General features: G+C 39.9%; 1 protein-coding gene across 1 annotated transcript; it reads right to left on the minus strand.

Annotated features, from left to right (window-relative positions):
* Window positions 1-96: 96 nt before the first annotated feature.
* LOC103185579 (solute carrier organic anion transporter family member 1C1-like) lies at window positions 97-18,980 on the minus strand. The gene is given in 17 exon segments (XM_042335026.1): window positions 97-419; window positions 4,710-4,896; window positions 6,147-6,255; window positions 6,926-6,990; window positions 9,846-10,024; window positions 10,803-10,959; window positions 12,464-12,659; window positions 13,082-13,309; window positions 14,186-14,284; window positions 14,652-14,714; window positions 14,717-14,797; window positions 15,303-15,424; window positions 16,188-16,320; window positions 16,422-16,509; window positions 16,511-16,564; window positions 18,647-18,751; window positions 18,863-18,980. Coding segments are annotated over 16 exon segments (1,902 nt in total). The 5' UTR covers window positions 18,737-18,751; window positions 18,863-18,980; the 3' UTR covers window positions 97-368.
* Window positions 18,981-19,633: the final 653 nt, after the last annotated feature.

Genomic DNA, 19,633 nt, shown 5'->3' on the forward strand with positions numbered 1-19,633 from the left:
AACCTCATGCTCTTTCAAGAGGACAGTGATGGAGTTTGAGATCGGATTTGAAGACGCTTCTCGGTAAATAATTGCTAATTTAGAGGGCAGATGAAACACGAGGGAATCTGGATTTTTTGGGGGGGAAATAAACCAATGAAATTTGAAGACAGACACACTTACTTGCAGTGTAGGCAGGCAGGCTCTCTGCGCTGTATTCCCCAGGGCAGCTGAGAAGTCTCGCAGTGACGGTAGCGATTAAACACAGCTCCTCTCTCTCTCTCTCTCTCTCTTCACTTCACTTCACTTGCTCTGTCCGGAGCGGGACTGAATTTCCCTCCTCTTCCCTCGTTTCCCATCGCTGGGAAAGAAGCTGCGTTCTTATAAGCCTAACACCCACCTCTCGAAAGTTTGACGTCAGTGCGCTTGCCGAGAGACATCTAGTTAGGGAAATTCACTGATCAGTCCCCATAGATAAGTGCCAAAGACAAAGCATGGGTCAGTGCCCTGGTCACAAGCCAGGCATCATATCATCAGCAGCAGCGCCTACAGACAGGTATTGCACTACGTCAGAACAATCTATCAAATACATCAGCTGCGAGTCTACACGCAGCCTTCGAATCATTACGAGCACCCACTTGACAGTGTTGTGTGTTGCCGCAGCCGAAAGGGGACAACTTTTCTATTAGAACCAACGTCAACCTGTTATAAGTGCTGCTAACAGCGTTATTGCTTGCCCCTGCCCTACCTCATTCAAAACGTTGCCCCCAATCCTCACAGCACAACCACAACCACACACCCAGTGTCGCTAATCGGAAGCACAACTTTCCTGATGGAAGAAAGGATTCCGTGACCAGATTGGATTCATGGGTGAACTCATTGCAGTCCGATCCAGACAATCTGGTCAAATGGCAGATTGCTTTTCCGGTGGGTAATAATCCCTTCAAAAATACATATTTTTAAAAAATGTGGTCACTCAATCCACGACTGTTTGCTGGTCACTGCACGTATACAGTCACTACACTTTACAGTATATCCTTTGAAACGTCTCAAAGATGAGATGAGGCGTTGTCTTAAATGCAAGGATTATAATTATTATTATTACTATTCAAACGACAGCATGCACTGCACGGTGGCAGAGTTTTTCTTGGTGTATATTACTTGGTGGATTGTTTTAAAGGGGCAAGAGTATTGAAGAGTGTCAGAAATGGATGAAACGTTAATGTCAATGAATCAGTTGGAGTGAATGAGTTTCATGTCACTTCTCCTTTCACAAGTTGTTTTCTCATCCCGATTGCAGGTATTTATCATCAAATGGTTACAATAATGGGTTCAATTCCAGCTATTATGTCCAGGAGGTGACTGGGGTTTCTCACGAGGTAAAAGTATTTTTTTCTTGTCATTATATCAATTACGACTGCTGAGTATTATCACTTTAACAGATGAACATTATGTTGACAATTTGACATATCCTCAGGTATGGTCCTAGCGGTTTGACTGAGAAGTAGTTTTCTATGGATTCTAATTAACTTGATATTGGGTCCAAATGTGAAGCATCAGGATAAAAATAAATCAGTAAAATGTGACATTGTATAATTAATAAACATCAATAGGTCTCAACAAGCTCTTATGTATCCACAGTGAGTCTGAACAACATTCAACATTTCTGTTGTCACAGTTACCACAGCGAACTGCTCTTCTCTTTTATATTATACTGTTTCTTAACTTAATACTAATAATCCTTGCATTTAATATGGCGCCTTATCATGTCTTCGAGACGTCTCAAAGCTCTTCACAGAATATACTTTAAAATGTATTTTGTGGGTGAAAAGCAGCAGCCAATTGTGCCCAGCGGTGTCCCACAAACAGTCGTGGATTCAGTGACCGAATGATTATACCTTTTTTAAGGGATTATTAAGCCGGGAAAAGCGATCTGCCAATCGACAACTGGGTTCCAACTGACCCCCAAGGTAAATAGAGGCGTGTGGAGTAAGGAAACTTGCCTAACGTTTCGCCCGGCCCGGGAATCGAACCCGGGTCCTCTCGCTTGCGAGGGCAATGGAATTAAATAGTTAGTTTTTCAGAGAGCAATCACAGGAACAGTGGCCCGAGACCTTGGGTCTACAGATTGACTTAATTGAAGCTAAAACACCTCTCAAATGCAGCAGCCACTTCCTCCATCCAGAATTGTACTGGTGCCGATGATAAGAAAACAAATTGCGTAACAAAAGGCAGCACACAGGATGTTTACTAGATGTTTGTTAATCGAGAGATATTTTTGCATCAAGCTCACCCGGCTTTTCAAGACTCCATGTTAGGTCTGCCTATCTGATCAGATTTGGTATATGGCACATGTTTGATTAAACACTAAAGCCAATCTGTATTCCATGTCCTCATACAACTCAGTGAATTTAAACAAACTTGTCATCTGGAAAATTTTCAATACCTCAAGCAGTTAAATAAAGCAACTTTAGCCAATGGGAGATAAAACGAAGGGGAACAAAGTCGATTGCACATCATGTGACTGACATTCCGTTTAATTACTCTGGTAATCTTAAACTGCGGCGTTCAGTTGCAAACATAAATGATCAACATCAATTTGGCTAATTTGCTGGAATAAATGGTTGCAAGTAACATTGCACTCCAGAACCTTAACAAAAATGTCACAGGTTTTCCCAGCTGCCCATTCCGTTTCTCTCTCTCCAGAGGATTTAATGCTCTGTTACGTAGTTCAAAATATGATTTTATAATAATAATCATCCTTGCATTTGATACAGCACCTCTTCGGAACGTCTCAAAGCGCTTCATAGAATATACTGTAAAATGAATTGACTGTATATTTTGTGGGGGGAATGCAGCAGCCAATTGCGCATTGCAGCGTCTCACAAACAGTCGTGGATTGAGTGAACAACATTATATATATTTATCTTGAAGGGAATTTAATGCAACATCACATCCTGGATAGGGAGATATTTCAATTGGTATATTCTATTCAGAAAGACGGTTGCTCCCAAAAAGTTCCTAAATTAGTTTGACATTGTTATCTCGGTGCACCCAGTATATTTCAAAATGGTTGCAAAATCCTTTGAAATACATCGTGAAAAAAACAGTTATTCAGAAAGAACGGGGCAAAAGAAACTCGAGTCCACGGACAGAAAATAGTAGTTGTCAAAGTGTGTAAATTGAGACAGCGGAACAGAGAACAGTGATTGATGCGCTTTCAAAAAATGGTTTGTCTGTCATTTGTATGTTTTAACTTTTCTGAATGACAATTAGCATTGACGTCGACGAAAAGGCACAACACGCTGAAGAGCAAATGAGACCATTCTGAAATAGAAAATTGTGTTTGCGTTTTGCTAAAATGTCATATGGATTTTAGTAAGGGTCATTTCATGCTTGTGAATGAATTCTACACGCTCAACGTACGAAGAGTAGTGAGACGTGAAAAATTTGCTTCAGCTACCACGATGAAGAAATGTTAATTTTTCTATTTTAGCATTTTTCTCCAACGTTATCTAGTTTTTCCCATTTCGGTATAATGTCCTGTGGTTTTTTTTGGAGCCAGGGGTGCTTGTTTGATCACAGAGCTTCTAATGTAATATATTTTAAAAAAATCTAATTTAGGTTGAATAAATTATAATTCCAGACATGTGCATTTCACAGCTAAACCTGAAGTTAAGAAATGCTTTTTTTTTTAAGAAATGCAATATTTTAAAATGTGCATTTTTGTGAGATATCAAATCAAGCCAATATCAAGTCAAATCAACGAGTTTTTCAGATCTATTCAACCCTAACCCTAGGTAACTAAAGCAATCAAACAGACCAAAGAGGAACACTATGGCACAGATCCAAACAGCAGTGTCCCAATTCAAAACTCCATCAATAAAATGCAATGAAAAAAGCGATGAGTCAGTGTTGGACATTCATTAGTTTTTGAATTTGCTCCATATGGTCGTGGGTTTCGATTGACCACAAATGCCGGCGCCTTTCACGTCGGGAGGACGTCCCAAGGAGCTGGACAGTCAGGGATTTGGACCCGAGCTGGGGGGGTTGGGATCAGGAGGGGTGGAAGGCAGGGAGGGCAGAGAGGGTAGGAGGGTGACCGAAAGCGCGGTCGATGAGGAGGGCTTTAAGATGGGCCTTGAAGGAGGCCAGGGAGGGGGCGAGGCGGAGGGTCTACGGGATGCAGTTCCAGAGGGTGGGGGAAGAGAGCCTGAAGGCCTGACCGCCGAGGGTGGGGCAAGCCGGGCGGAGGACATGGAGCAGGCCGGCGCCCGCTGAGTGGCAGAAGCAGACAGATTATTATGGATTTAGCAGGTCACAGAGGTAGGGAGGAGCAGGGCAATGCGGGGCTTTGAAGGCAAGAACTGCAGAAAACCAACTTCAGAGTTACGGCTGAATTCCTTTAGGACTTTATCACAAGAGGATTAAGACTGGAAACAGGGTCATGGTGTGGTAAACTTGAGTTGAAATTAGCCAAGCTAAGAATCGACTTGAAACTTCCAGCGGTGAAACAACAGTGTCCCCACATAGCAACGCAGATGGACCACTGGGTCAGCCAGAGAGCAAATATTCTCAGTAGTTTTAAATACATGTGACTTTTTTTTTAAAACAAACCAGCTCACAAAGTATCCATGAATATTTTGTGCAGATTTTGCTTCTAATTCTAAGACATCTTTTATTTACATTCGAAATCTAAGTCAAAGACGAGTTTCTATGACACACTCAACTTTTTTCACCAAAGGGTCACAATCGATGGGAGCACCGTCCTGATTCATAACTGTCGTTTCCGAGCCTTCATTGTCCACAACTTTTTCTTTTTCCGATGGGAAATGTTTATTCAATTGCCAGAATATGGGAACTAAGAAGAAAAAACTGAAGCCTTGAAGTGCTACTACTGTTCCATGGAAGACCAACCTGCAAAATAGTAATGAAAATAATAATCCTTGCATTTGACATAGCGCCTTATCATATTATTGATACGTCTCAAAGTGCTGCATAGGATATTTTATGAAGTGGATTGACTGTGTATTTTGTGGAGGAAAGGCGGCAGCCAAATGCACACAGCAGTGTCCCACAAACAGTTGAAAGCTGTGGCCATCTTCTCTGCTACTGTCCTTAACCTTAGTCATGTCTTGACGACCTCCCACCTCCACCCTCCTGCCCGCCACCCCTCCTGACCCCCATCTCCCAGCTCGGGTCCAAAAACCCTGACTGTCCAGCGCCCTGGGACCACTTTCCCACGTGAAGGGCGCGAGACAAGTGTAACTTGTTGTTGTTGTTGAATCAATACCCAATTAATAAGTCTAAAAACACCACCAATATAAAACATAATAAATAGATACAGCCCATCAACTGTGATAGATTTAGTTAGCTCAGTGATTCAAGTAGAGAGGGTTGAGAGAGAGTGAGCAGTGCATTTTCATTTTGTTTCCATTATTTTGAACAAACATATATTCTATGTTCTTTATTCACTACAATCAACGTCTCGAAGACGGGATAAGGCGCTATATCAAGTGCAAGGATTATTATGACAGACCATTAGGTTTTGTACTTGTTTGCTTTCAGGATATTTTGTTGAAAAATTGAATATGTTTTAATTTTGCAACCAGTGACAACGTCAAGCTCTCCCACATCAGATGCAGTACAGTGCTTCCCTTCCATTATTCCAACAATATACCTCAACACTAATCAGAAAAGACCACTTAATTGTCCCAATAGATCATAATTATTTTGGGGGGGGGTTCAAGCTGAAATTGCCCCATTGGTACTGATCTGACAATAGCTTGGTGCTGCAATTTAGTAGGTCTTCGACTAGGACAACTTCTTCTCATTGAGACTATTACTTGTCTGCCTAGAAGGCATCTTTATTCACATAACAACGACAGCATACATTTGTATAGGACGTCCCAAAGCGCTGGACAATCAGGGATTTGGACCCAAGCTGGGAGTTGGGGTAAAAGATGGGTGGAGCACAAGGAGGGTGGGGATAGGAGGGTGACCGAAGGTGCGGTCGATAAAGAAGGTCTTGAGATGGGCCCAGTCAGGTACTCTGGGACTCTACCCTGCGTGAGTGTCCCTGTATAAATGCAAGTTGTTGTATTATTCTTGAGCTTCAGCGATTAACGTAGCAACTTGCCGTGCGTCAAGAAGACTTAGAATGTTACCTGAACCTATCATTGTCGTAAATCCTGCACGCTCCTGGTACACCACACTCCTCGGATCCCCACTTCAAACACGTCATGGCACCAAAGTGAATTGGAACAGGGATCCCACCTGTAGCCGGCAAAATAAAAAGGATCATTATTTGAAGCACAATATGCACTTTCGAAAATAGCATTTGTAGCTATTGCTTTTGCACAGCGCAATTTCTATAGAACACTGAACTGTCCTTGAGTAGCTCATTACAATGACAATTTTGCAGCAAAGAAATTCCAGTAGAATTTTGCTCAACTTACACCCATTCCCACGAAACATTTTTCAACTGGAAAAATGCGGCAAATTAACACCATCTTTTTATTTTCACCATGTTTCATTCAGATCCGTCCGAGCAAATACACCTAGCTTTAAAAAATGTTATTCTGATATTATTCTCAGGGTTCGATAGCAACTTTCAAAAGGGAATTGGATAGGGGGAGTGGGACTAGTCGGTAGCTCATTCAAAGAGCTGGTACAGGTATGATGGGCCAAATGGCCTCCTACTGGGCTGTAAAATTCCATGATTCTATGATTCTTGCTCCCTGCATTTTAAACTCATACATTTCTACTAGAACCATGTGTTCATAATCCTTCAAAATATCAACTCGGCTGAAATAAAAGGCAAACTAAGCTGAATGTAAAACAATAAATAATAATAAACAAAACGTAAACGGTTCTGCAGCCTTTCCATTCCCGTAAATAGTGTGAAAAAGCTAAGCTTTTAAGAAAAAAAAGTTAAAAGACTCACCAAATATTCTTATCAACAGCATTAATATACCTATTGTAAATGATTTCAGGTCTTGTTTAACTGACCTAAAGAAAGCAAAAACAATGATGTCAGTAACAGAAAATGAAATTCTACAGATATTCAATGCTATATTACTTATTCTTATTGAGTTTCTGCCAATGACAAACATTACCATTGCGGGACATACTTAACTGAAGCAATATTTCTACATTAATTTTTCCTGCTCCAAACAGCATATTTAAGAATAAAGACATCTCAAAGCTCTACACAGAATAATAATAACTCTTGCATCTGATATAGCGCCTTATCACGTCTTTGAGACGTCTCAAAGCGCTTCACAGATTGTACTGTAAACTGAATTGACTGTATATTTTGTGGGCGAAACGCGGCAGCCGATTGCAAACAGCAGCGTCCCCACAAACAGTCCTCGATTGAGTGAGCGCATTTTTTACAGGGATTATTATCCCCAGAAAGCAATGCGCCAATTGACTAACAACTAGGTTCTGACTTACTGTTAGGTAAACAGAGATGTGTGGAGTAAGGAAACCTACCTAAGGTTTTTCCCAGCCTGGAAATATAACTGTATAATATACAAGTGAATTGACTGTATATTTTGTGGACGAGTCCTGTAACATATGTAACATGTAGCTTAGAGGTTAGAGCACTCACCTCACAAGCGAGAGGACTCCAGTTCGATTCCCAGGCAAGGTGAGACCTTAGGCAAGTTTCCTTACTTCTTACTTTCATCAGCTGCTGAGCATGTGTGTCAGCTGTACAAACTGTGACTTTAAACCAACTGTACCCATGTAAGCTTGTCTACTCCAATGCCGTCCTCACCGCTCCTCTATCCACCAAGTCCAGTTACTCCAAAACTCGGCCACTTGTGCGCTCACCCGCCCTAAACTCTGAACTCCCATCTCCAAATCTCCTTATCTCTCCGAGCTGCTCACTCTCCAACCCACTACCCGGTGCCTCTGCTCAACTGGCTCCGGCCTCTGCTTCCCCCTCCGGTCCACCATCGGTGGCCGCGCTTTCAGCCACTGCCCACCACCCAAAACACTGGAACACTCTTCCTCTATCCCTCCGCCTTGCCCCTTCCTTCCCCATCTTCAAGTCGTGTTTGAAGTCTTCGACCGGGCCTATAGTCACCTCCCTCCTCCCCCAGCTTGGTGTCGTGCTCCGCCATTGACAAGCGCTCTGGGACGCTATCCTGCGTGAAGGGGTGCTATATAAATGCAAGTTGTTGTTGCTATGTTTGCTGTAGAAATCTCTTACAACATGAACAAGATGCCCTAACATAACAATAGATGCACATGGAACAGTCAATATTGCCCGACTGCTACATCTATTGTTCTGCAGCCCGTAAATATGCGCTCATTTCACCAGATTAATGGCCTGAATATTCACCTTTGTAAATGGTACTTAAGCACTATTCATCTAAATTAATCACTTTCATCGGTCATTACTCACTTAGAGCCTGCTTCATGTAACTATCATACTTCAGAATTTTTAGCTGTGCTAAACAGGTCTATTATTATAATCATCAAACAACATTTTTATAAATTAGCTCTTGCATTGTAACATACTTCGCCAGTCTTCTTTTGAGTGTTTACCCCAGATTAGAGTGGCATTATTACAAAAAATTAGTGATGCGATTAAAAAGAGTGCCATAATTTAAATCATAAATGCAATCTCTTTAGCAAAAGTATAACAAGTACAATAATAATGTAATTAAAACAGTTCTATATATGTGAAAATATTATAATTATTTACATAAATATTAATTGTATTGTGGGAGCAAAAATGCTTCCTTTACTGGTCAGGGAGAGTCAAAATTATAGCTGCTAGAATTATCTGTGTCCAATTGCCTGCTACATTAGCATCCGCACATCGGACGTGATATGTTAATTGAGCCAAGTGCCACTTTGAGAAATATAATTCATTAGTCAAATCATAATCATAAGAAGTTATTAACTCATGGTTATTAATGGGTTTTGTGTGAGTGAAATTAGCTTCAGTCTCAATTCTAGGGGATCTCAGAACAGAGCACAAAACCGCTCAAACAGAAACAAAACATCAGCCATTTTTAACTAAGAATCATAATCTTTTCCATGAAGTACAGTATATTAACAATTACATGATATACTCTCTGAATATTAATATGTTACTACATTTTGGTAGATTTGCTGGGTGACATAAGCTCTAATCAACACTCAGATACAATGAAATGTTTGCAGATTGATTTTCACATATAAAGAGTTAGTAGTTTTCGAAACAGCGTGTTTGATTACACACTCTGTAACCAGTTTCCATTTATATTTATGTACTCTGTTTAACAATGTGAGGACTGACAATGGCATAGAAAATGGATTATTCTCCTTTGTGCACAAGTGAACATATTATTGCTCTTGTACGTCAGAAATAGCAAAGGCCAAATTCCATATATAACACCCCAGTCTCAGAACAGCACCCACCAGTGTACAAATACATACTACTTTGTGTAAATCCATGACTGTTTGTGGGACACTGCTGTGAGCAATTGGCTGCCACGTTTCGTCCACAAACATACATAATCAACTCACTTGACAATATATTCCGTGGAGCGATTTGAGACATCTCAATGGCGTGATAACGGACTAAATATCAAATGCAAAGATTATTATTAATACTTGTTTTTCTAGATGATAATAATAATAATAAGAATAATAAGAATAATCCTGTTGCTTCGGTGGATAATTTAAAATTCTGTACATGTCAATAAGAGATGTCTGTCCCTTTAGTCCTTATTTCTACAAACTACATTGATACTTTTAAGGATGGTGATGGGTTTCCGCATGAGTCAGGACCCTGGCTGGTCAAAAAAAACATTGATAATTGTTAAATGTTTCAAATTCCAATGATTAATTATTCTGTTGCTTACCTGAGGAGCATCGCAAAACTGGGTGTGATACCAAATGAATAAAAGAAGGACGATAGTCCTGTTACTATCAAGAAGTAGACACATGTTTTCTCGCAACCATCGCCTTTTTGGCATTGCCCTAAAATCACTGATGAGTTGTCAGATGTTGAACCAAGAACACAGCTGCAATTGTGAAATTCCTATATAGAAGGTTATAATCATGGTGAGTTTAGGGGAATACAGTACAGCGGGTGAAAAATCAATTTAAACACAAAATATATTTGAGGGAGTGAGAAATATCCTACAATCTTCTTTCACATGATAATTGCACACTTATACACAGTAAAAAAAATATTTTTATCCATATTATTTCATTATTTAATAATCCCTCCAAAACAAACAAAATTATAAATCGGTCATTTTCAATCCACCACTGTTTGTGGGACATTGCTGTGCGCAATTGGCTGTCGCGTTTCGCCCACAAATATACAGTCAATTCACTTTACAGTCTATTCTGTGAAGCGCTTTGAGATGTCTAGAAGACGCGAAAAGCGCTATATCAAATCCAAGGATTATTATTATCATTATTATTGTTTTGTACTATTAAATGAAGGTGTTCCTTTTTCGAGCATGTACAATATTTGCATTTTTTGATGACAAAAGCAGTTAAAATCAATTGCGGATGAATTTAGAAATGAGATTCAAGGTACATGCAAGCCAGCATTACAGATCTCACTCGAGGAGCGTGACAATCAATCAATTAATCAATTTATCAATCAATCAATCTCAGTTTAAAAATGTGCAACCAACTAAGTCAAACTGACACCAATTTCCCTCAGTATCAACATAATGTTTTGCTGAGGTATGAAACTGATTTCGTTTGAAATCTGATGCAATAACAAACAGTATTCTCCAGCAACAAGCAGAACAGACTCATATAAGAGGCTAAATTGATAACGCATATTCTTACTGTCTTTAACCCTGTCCGGTTGTTGTTTTGCAACCAGCAAGACAAGGAGAAATATATGTGAGCCCATTGACTGCACAAACAGGTTCCCACTGTGTTTTGGAGCATGTGCAGTCAGAGTTACAAACAGAGACGAGATTATGCTCATTGTAGGAGTCCAGTTTCATCCTGAAATACATTTGAAAAAGGCAAGCATTATTATCCGATAATCAAATGTTCAAAGATGGGCTAAAAGGTCTAATTATACTATATTGATAATGATTCTAATTAGCTGAGTAGCTAAGTTCCGAGTAGTGTTAGTTATGGAGAGCATCAATGAAATATGTACTGTAAAAATATAAATAATAATAATAATAATAATAATCCTTGCATTTGATATAGCGCTTTTCACGTCGGGAGGACGTCCCAAAGCGCTTCACAGAACACACTGTAAAGTGAATTGACTGTATATTTGTGGGCGAACGCGGCAGCCAATTGCGCACAGCAATGTCCCACAAACAGTCGTGATAAGGTACTATATAAAAAGCAAGGATTGTTGTTATTATCAGTCACCGGCACCTTGCATGTACCTATTTAAGTGTCTTTGAACTGTTCGAGAACAATATGCTCCTGTTAGCCACTCTGCTCTTCACATTTATGTCTGCTTGTGTGACCATGGAGGGCCATTTGTCCTTCAATTACCTGGATGGCATCACGAAGGTATTTATTATTGCTCACTCGAGTTTGAGAGAGCAATATGAAAACTTTTTTTCGAAGAAAACGTTTAGGATTACATTTCTGTGAGTCACACGTCACAGTTTTTTTTCTCAGTTTTAATAATAAACGTGAATGAGCCTTTACTCACTGACAGACAATGGAAAGCATTTTAGACCGCAATTTGGGTCTGCTCTTCTTCTCTCTTAGACGTGCTAATGGATTTTGGTGTATGGATTAGCAAGTGTCAGATACTATTTAGAACTTCACTAAATTAATAATAATAATCCTTACATTTGATATAGCGCCTTATCACGTCGTTGAGACGTCTCAAAGCGCTTCATGGAATAGACCATAAAGTGAATTGACTGTATATTTTGTGGGCAAATTGGCAGCAGCCAATTTCTTTATAACAAATAATAATTATTCTTCTAAAGAAATTATTAATAAATAATTAATACGTAACAATAATTTGATAATAATAACAATCATTCATGTGTGAGCCAAGCCTGTCATTCTCAGCAGGTTAGATACACCACATAGGGCCTCAGAGCTGAACATATTTCTGTGTTTGCCCAATTTTCTGCAGTTTTATTCCACGAGGGTCACTGGGTTATGTCAGGAGACCAGCATTGAAACTAAATATACTGCAAAGTAAAATGAATTATATTTTGTGGGTGAAACGCGGCAGCATATTGCGTATAGCATTGACCCTCAATCAGTGGTGGATTGAGTGATCAAATATATATATTTTTTTGAAGGGACTGTTACACCGGAAAAGTGATCCGTCAGTCGACTAACAACTGAATTCCTACGTACTGCTGTGTAAACAGAGGCGTGTGGAGCAAGGAAACTTGCCCAAGGTTTCACCCTGCCCAGGAATCGAACAGGATTCCACATAATGTTGAACACTGACACTTGTAGTTGACTCTCACTAAGCTTTCACAATGCCGATATTTTATAAAACAAAGCAAAATACTTCATAGTTACAAACACAAGAAAGTACTGACCTATTAGATAATTGACTCTCGATGTACTTTGCCCATATTGCTGTTCAATAAATTTGGGGTTGAAAGTAAATAGGCCAATCCAAGCATTGGCATCCAGAATAGAGTATACCCCAAATAACGTAAAGATTGGGGAGTAAAACAATTGTTTCAAAGATGGCATGAAACCTGAAAAACAAAATATAATAAAAACAAAATATAATAAAGTTGTATTTTATGTCCACTCCCTCCGCTCAGCGAACTCCAGTCTGCCCCATGTTCCCCGCCCGCCCCGCCCCCACCATCAGCGGTCAGGCCTTCAGCCTTTCTGCCACCACCCTCTGGAACTCCATCCTGCAGTCCCTCCACCTCACCCCCTCCCTCGCCTCCTTCAAGGCCCATCTCAAGACCCTCCTCTTCGACCGTGCTTTCGGTCACTTTCCCACCCCCTCCCTCCGCTCAATCCACCCCCTCCTGATCCAACCCCCAGCTCTGACTGTCCAGCGCCTTGGGTTGTCCTCCCGACATGAAAGACTCATTTTCTCACAAATGCAGATATCATTTGTTGTTGTGGTTCTATGTCATACCCAGAAAAACAAATCAATCACTACCTTTTGCCATTTCTGAAATGGTGGATTGTTGGTTAGACCCACTTTGGGTCACTTCTGTTGTCTGTGGAATTGACTTCTCTATTTTCTTTCTCTCTCCTTTTGAAGGCATAGATTTCGGAAAGAAGAACAATGGTATTGCAGCAATAATAATTAGCACTCCGGCTATTAAAAATCCCAGCCACCAGGCACCGACCCATCGTGCATCATTTGGGGTAATTGTTAGCCCGTCTGGAAAACAGATCTCATGTTAACCATTAAACCTTATATAGTTTCTAAGTCTCTCAGGAAGAAGAAATGCCTCAATCTTACAGGGTCAGCTTTCTCACAAGGAGCAGCAGAAAACAACAGCTCCATTGCTCTCCTCATACAACAATGACCCAACTGTGCAGCGCCTTGGGACGTCCTCCTGACGTGAAAGGCGCTCTATAAATGGAATCTTGTTGTTGTTGATTTGTATTTACACAGCGCCCCCTCACGCAGGGCAGAGTCCCAGAGCCCTTGACAGTGGCGGAGGACGACACCGAGCCGGGGGGAGTTGGGAGGGTCGAAGAGGAAGGTCTTCAGGTGCAACCTGAAGATGGGGAAGGAGAGGATAAGGCAGAGGGATAGAGGAAGATTGTTCTAGAGTTTTGGGGTGCAGTGGCTGAAAGTGCGGCCGCCGATGGTGGAAAGGAGGGCCCGCGGGACAGGCAGGAGACTGGAATCAGTACCACATTGGGGGATCACCTCAGCGAGCTTCGGCCTGCTCCAAGTCCCCCACCCAGCCCATCCCACTATCAGCGATCGGGCCTCTCTGCCCCCACATTTTGGAACTCCCACATCCCACAAACCCTTCGCCTCGCTCCCTCCCTCGCCTCCTTTAAGCACGTCTCATGACCCTCCTTTTCAACTCGTCTTTGGTCACCCTCCTACCCCCACCCTTCCCGCCCTCCACCCCTCCTGATGCCGACCCACAGCTCAGGTCCAAATCTCTGACAGTCCAGGGCTTTGGGACGTCCTCCCGACATGAAAGGAGCCGTCGAAATGTCATTTGTTCTTGTGGCTGTTGATTTCCTTCCCTCTAAAGTAATTTCCAACCTTTAAAACAATAGTAACTGGTTTTACATTGGTTAACAAATCCAATATCCACAAAACGTTTAGCACAGAATGATCCCAGCAAAAAGCCAAAAATTGGTCCAATTAGTGCTACTGTGAAAGTACAACTTAAAATGAAATAGAATTGGTTGCAGTTTATTTCCAAAGAACTGCGAGTGCATATTTAATAATAATAATAATTCTTAATAATTTTTTATTGATTATTAATTACAACTTATTTGTTCTAAAAGTGTACGTTACCCAGACGGGTAAAATGCCAAATTTTAAACAGCATTTCTAAAATATATTAACATTTATAATTCATAAATTAATTATAATTCATAAATTAGATATTTATAATATATAGCCATTGAATTCTTATTGTATTTGATAATTATATAACCAGTCTTGATTATTTAATAATTTACTCATGATTAATTGATAACTTTATGAATGTATTCATCATTAATTATTTGTTCAGAAATTGTAAAGTTACCCGGGTAAAATGCCAAATTTTCCTCTTTGGAATGATCGTCCATATAAGAGATTCCCAAAGGTAAATTGGTGCCTCACCAACTCCACGTAAAAGATTTCCAAGTAACACGAGTATCTACATGAAGGATCCAACTGCTTTTTCACAACCTGAGTTGTGAGCATTCATTTTAGAAACACATACAGGCCATTCCAAATCAAATACTTAAAAGCGAAGATAATAATGTCAATAATAATAATACTTATGAGAACAATATAATTATAATAATCCTTGCATTTGATATAGCGCTTTTCATGTCTTCGAGACGTCTCAAGGCGCTTCACAGAATATACTGCAAAGTGAATTGACTGTATATATTTTGTGGTTGAACCATGGCAGCCAATTGCGCACAGCAGCGTCCCACAAACATTCGTGGATTGAGTGATTATTATTTTTTTTCGAAGGGATTATTATGCCTGGCAAAGCGATCCGCCAATCGACTAACAACAGGGTTCCTACTTACTGCTAGGTAAACGGAGACGGGTGGAGTAAGGAAACCTGCCCAACATTTTTCGTCCTGCCTGGGAATCGAACCCGGGTCCTCGGACCACTAAGCTCCAGAACTCCACAGTGAAAGTAATAAACTCTTTTTAAATACAACATGAATTTACTTGCCTGCATCAGGTGCCAAGGAAGATGTGTCTGGAAATTCTGAGCTTAATATAGGGTCTGGAGAGCACAACGACACTTCTGTTGTAGAGTTGTAGGAAGATTTGATGCTGGTTTTGTAATCATAGCTGTGCAAAATCAATTCCTTTTTTTAGTAATATCAAATGAAACATATGACAGCTAATATAGTTCCATGCCTTCATATTCCTTTATGAAAAATCACAATCAAGATAGGTGGAGGCTCACGTTTGCGAATTATCACCAGCACAAACTAATTGGTCCAAATGCCCTGTTTCAGTGATAATAATAATAATAATAATAATAATCCTTGCATTTGATATAGCACCTGATTTGATGTAGATTCTTTTGTTACTTCACATTGCTATTGCAGCAATAATTAACCCCAGCATTAACTTAAGCAACACTTAAAAGAATACCATAATTCAGACCACAGAGCTAAATACCTCTTTGAAAGAGTTTGAAGATAAGTGCTCACATGGTTTGGCATGTTTTCATGTACAGCACAGAGCACAAGCAGGTCATTTTGGAAACATTTTCTAGAAATTTGCTTTGAATTCATGTCTTTATTGCTGTCAAGCGTGTGCGATGAGTTTTTCACACACATTTTATATTTTAATTGACGTTTGAACGTGTTTTTTTAAAAAAAATTGGGTAAACAACAACACAATTACTTTTTGTATCGCGTCTTTCACGTTGGGAGGACATCCCAAGGCGCTGGACAATCAGGGATAAAAAGGGTAGCTGCTGGTAAATATAATAAGGAGTTTAGGAGGACATTCTTCACATAGAGGTTATTGATAATATGGACCTGGTTACGAAAAAAGAATCTTTGTTGGTTACTGCTAAATACAATGAGACGAAAATACTCACCGTCCCATAATGAAATGAGTCAAAGCTATTATAAATAAGCCAAGACTCACTATGAGTAATCCAGCTCCAATTATTTGGGGTCTATGATGTTTTGCTCCAAAATAACTCACAGCTGTAACCACCAACAAATTACCTTCAGTGGAAAACGAATAGCGATGAAAAATAACCGGTAATAATAATACAGCATTTCAGTTTCCTGTTCTGCTTCAGAACTCCCCAAAGCAAGAGACGTACCTATTTCAAAGCTTCCATCGATTAAACCAATGAAAGAACTCGGAACTCCAAAGCGTCTCTCTATCTGTGTGATCGAACTCTTCATGTAAGCTTCCAGCTAATGTCGTCGCAAAGAAGGTGAAGGATAAGACAGCTGAAAAACACTGTGAAAATCAGATGTATTTATGAGTGAATTTTAGTGAAAGCGACTGGGCAGAAGCGGTAAGTAATCATGAAATGATTGATGGCAACTATGATTGATATTCTAATGTTGCCCCCAAATAAATACATAATTTTATCTCTTAATATCTTTATAATTAATTGAATGCTTTATTAATTTAGTTTTATGCATTGAAATATTTAATTACAGTGGAAATTGAGCTGTAGGTATCAGTACTTCAGTTCCAATAATATGTAAAGATCAGGCAAATTCCCTGTTGAATCGCCCCACTCCTTAATGGAAAATAACTGTGAACACAGTCTTGTGCAAATAATCAAACCTTTATATTCTGTAAACACCGTTTCTGAATAATATGTCAATATCAGTTAGACATGGAATGCCTGGTCATCAGAATTAGTAGGTAAAATGTCTGATTTTATTGTGTAATTCAAACTGTTGATACTATACGTAGTTAAGTTACAAATCCCAATACTCCTTACTTATAATGTTGTTTGCAATCCATAATATGGTTTCCTCAATTATTTATTAATAATAAAAATCCTTGCATTTGATAAAGCACCTTTTTTCATTGAAACCTCTCAAAGTGCTTCACTGAGCCTTCTGTAAAGTGCAGTGACTGTGTATTTGTAGCCAGGTGGCAGCCCATTGACCACCGTGATGACACTATCAGTTTATTAATCAGTTTAATTGGAGGATTGCTGACCGAATCACGGGGAAAAACTGCCTTCTCTTTTCAAATAGTGTAATAGGATCTTTAAATTGTCCGAACAGGCAGACAAGATCTCGGTTTAATGACTCACCTAAAGGACGGCCCCTCAGACAATTCTCAAATTCCCCAACATTGTCCTGAAGCATCAGCTTCAAACAAAATGATTCTGTGATACCTGAGATTGGACACAGCCCAGCCCCGCTGCCTCTACGTTGGGCAACCTGTGGCCCATGGGCTGGAGGTGGCCCCCGAACATTCTCATGGGTCTGGGTAAGTCTGTGTTTGATTGGTACTGTGTTTACAGCTTTTCCTTGATTGAATATTTCTTGATGGAACTCCATCCCACATTGCCTTTGCCTCGCTTCCTCCCTTTGCTCCTTCAAGGCATGTCTCAAGACCCTCCTCTTCATAGCCTTCGTCCACCCTCCTATTCTCCCTGACCTCCAACCTCCGTGATCCCAACCGCCACCCCTCCACCCACACCCTGCTGTCCCAGCACCTTGGGCCATCCTCCCAAAATGAAAATCCCTATATGCCAATGCAACTTTACATTTATATTCATATATATTAATTTAATATTCAATAACGAACATTTATTTGGTTGGCCAACCATAATTGGATGAAAGTCTACTCTCTCTACTACTGTTGTTAAACAGTCATTAATTAAACTGTTTATACAGACTTAAATCAGGTAATAAATCCAGAGCACAAATATGATCCTGGTTTTGTCAGCATTGATATCCTCATTTTTTTTACAATGTCTGTAAATTGTAGTTTGTACGTTAGGTTGGAATATTTGATTAATGATAATAATAATCCCTGTATTTGATATCATGCTTTATCAAATCGTTGAGACGTCTCAAAGCATTTGGCAGAATATAATAATAATCCTTGCATTTGATATAGCACCTTATCACGTCTTCTGGACGTCTCAAAGCGCTTCACATAATATGCTGTAATGTGAATTGACTGTATATTTGTGGGCGAAACATAATAATATATATAATAATAATGTTTGCATTTGATATAATAATAATAATAATCCTTGCATTTGATATAGCGCTTTTCACGTCGGAAAGACGTCCCAAAGCGCTTCACAGAACACACTGTAAAGTGAATTGACTGTATATTTGTGGGCGAACGCGGCAGCCAATTGCGCACAGCAGAGTTCCACCAAAAGTCATGGATTGAGTGACCAAATTATTATTTTTTATTTTATTACCCCTGGAAGTGATCCGCCAATCGACTGACAACCGTGTTGCTATTCATTGATTGGTAAGCAAAGGCATGTGGAGTAAGGAAACTTGCCTAAGGTTTCGCCCTTCCCACAAATTGTACCCGGGTCCTCTCGCTTACCTTTACATTGGTACAACAAGAATGTTTTGTTTTTAACGTTGGATTTCCAGAATCATTTGATGCTTCCATTTCTTGCTGTGGTTTTCCCATTCTCTGCAAAAGAATCTCAAGAACATAATTATATTCCAACATTGATTACACAGTGAAGAAAATGAAAGGAAACATAGTGGTAGAAAAGTAGCACAGTAATAAAAGCAAATGCATTTGACTTCTCACCTGAACTGGATCGCTATGAATTTGCTATGATTTTGAGAGTGAATATGCTTATGTTGTTAAGAGATACTTGGACATTAAAAAACTTTGAACAAGACTTTGGCCATTTAGGCATTAATGATTAGTCAACAACAAACAAAATTTGCTGAATTTGCGTCCTGGGTGCATGAACATTTGGATTCAAACCATAGAAAACATCCCCAGGAACATGCTGTCCCTGTTAATTCTGCACTGCTGCTTGCAAGGTTACTTTCGATGAAGGAGGCACTTTGGTTCATTTGATCTCTCATCCTTCCAGAATACCAACTCCACTGACTCACCATTACAGCGTCAAACTCTGTTAAATGAGTCCACTGGCCCGACTTCTATGGCTTTTCCTAGTAACATGTTACAGCTGTTGATTATCCTCTGTAAATAAATAATTGCTGATCTCAAAAATTGCTCTTCACAACACTAAACATAAGAACATAAGAATTAGGAGCAGGAGTAGGCCGTTCAGCCCCTCGAGCCTGCCCCGCCATTTGATAAGACCATGGCTGATCTTCAGACTTAACTCTCATTACCTGCACTATCCCCATAAAAAATATATGAGTCTCAGCCTTGAAGATGTTCAAGGACTGAGCATTCCATAAATTCATTACCCTCTGAGTGAAGAAATGTTTCCTCAACTCTGTTCTAAAAGGCTGACCCTTAATTTTAAGACTGTGGACCCTGGTTATAGATTCTCCCACCGGGGAAACAGACCCTCAGTGTCTACTTTATCAGCCCTTTAAG

This window comes from Callorhinchus milii, unplaced genomic scaffold (assembly GCF_018977255.1).
Source record: "Callorhinchus milii isolate IMCB2004 unplaced genomic scaffold, IMCB_Cmil_1.0 Scaffold5, whole genome shotgun sequence".
NCBI lineage: Eukaryota > Metazoa > Chordata > Chondrichthyes > Chimaeriformes > Callorhinchidae > Callorhinchus > Callorhinchus milii.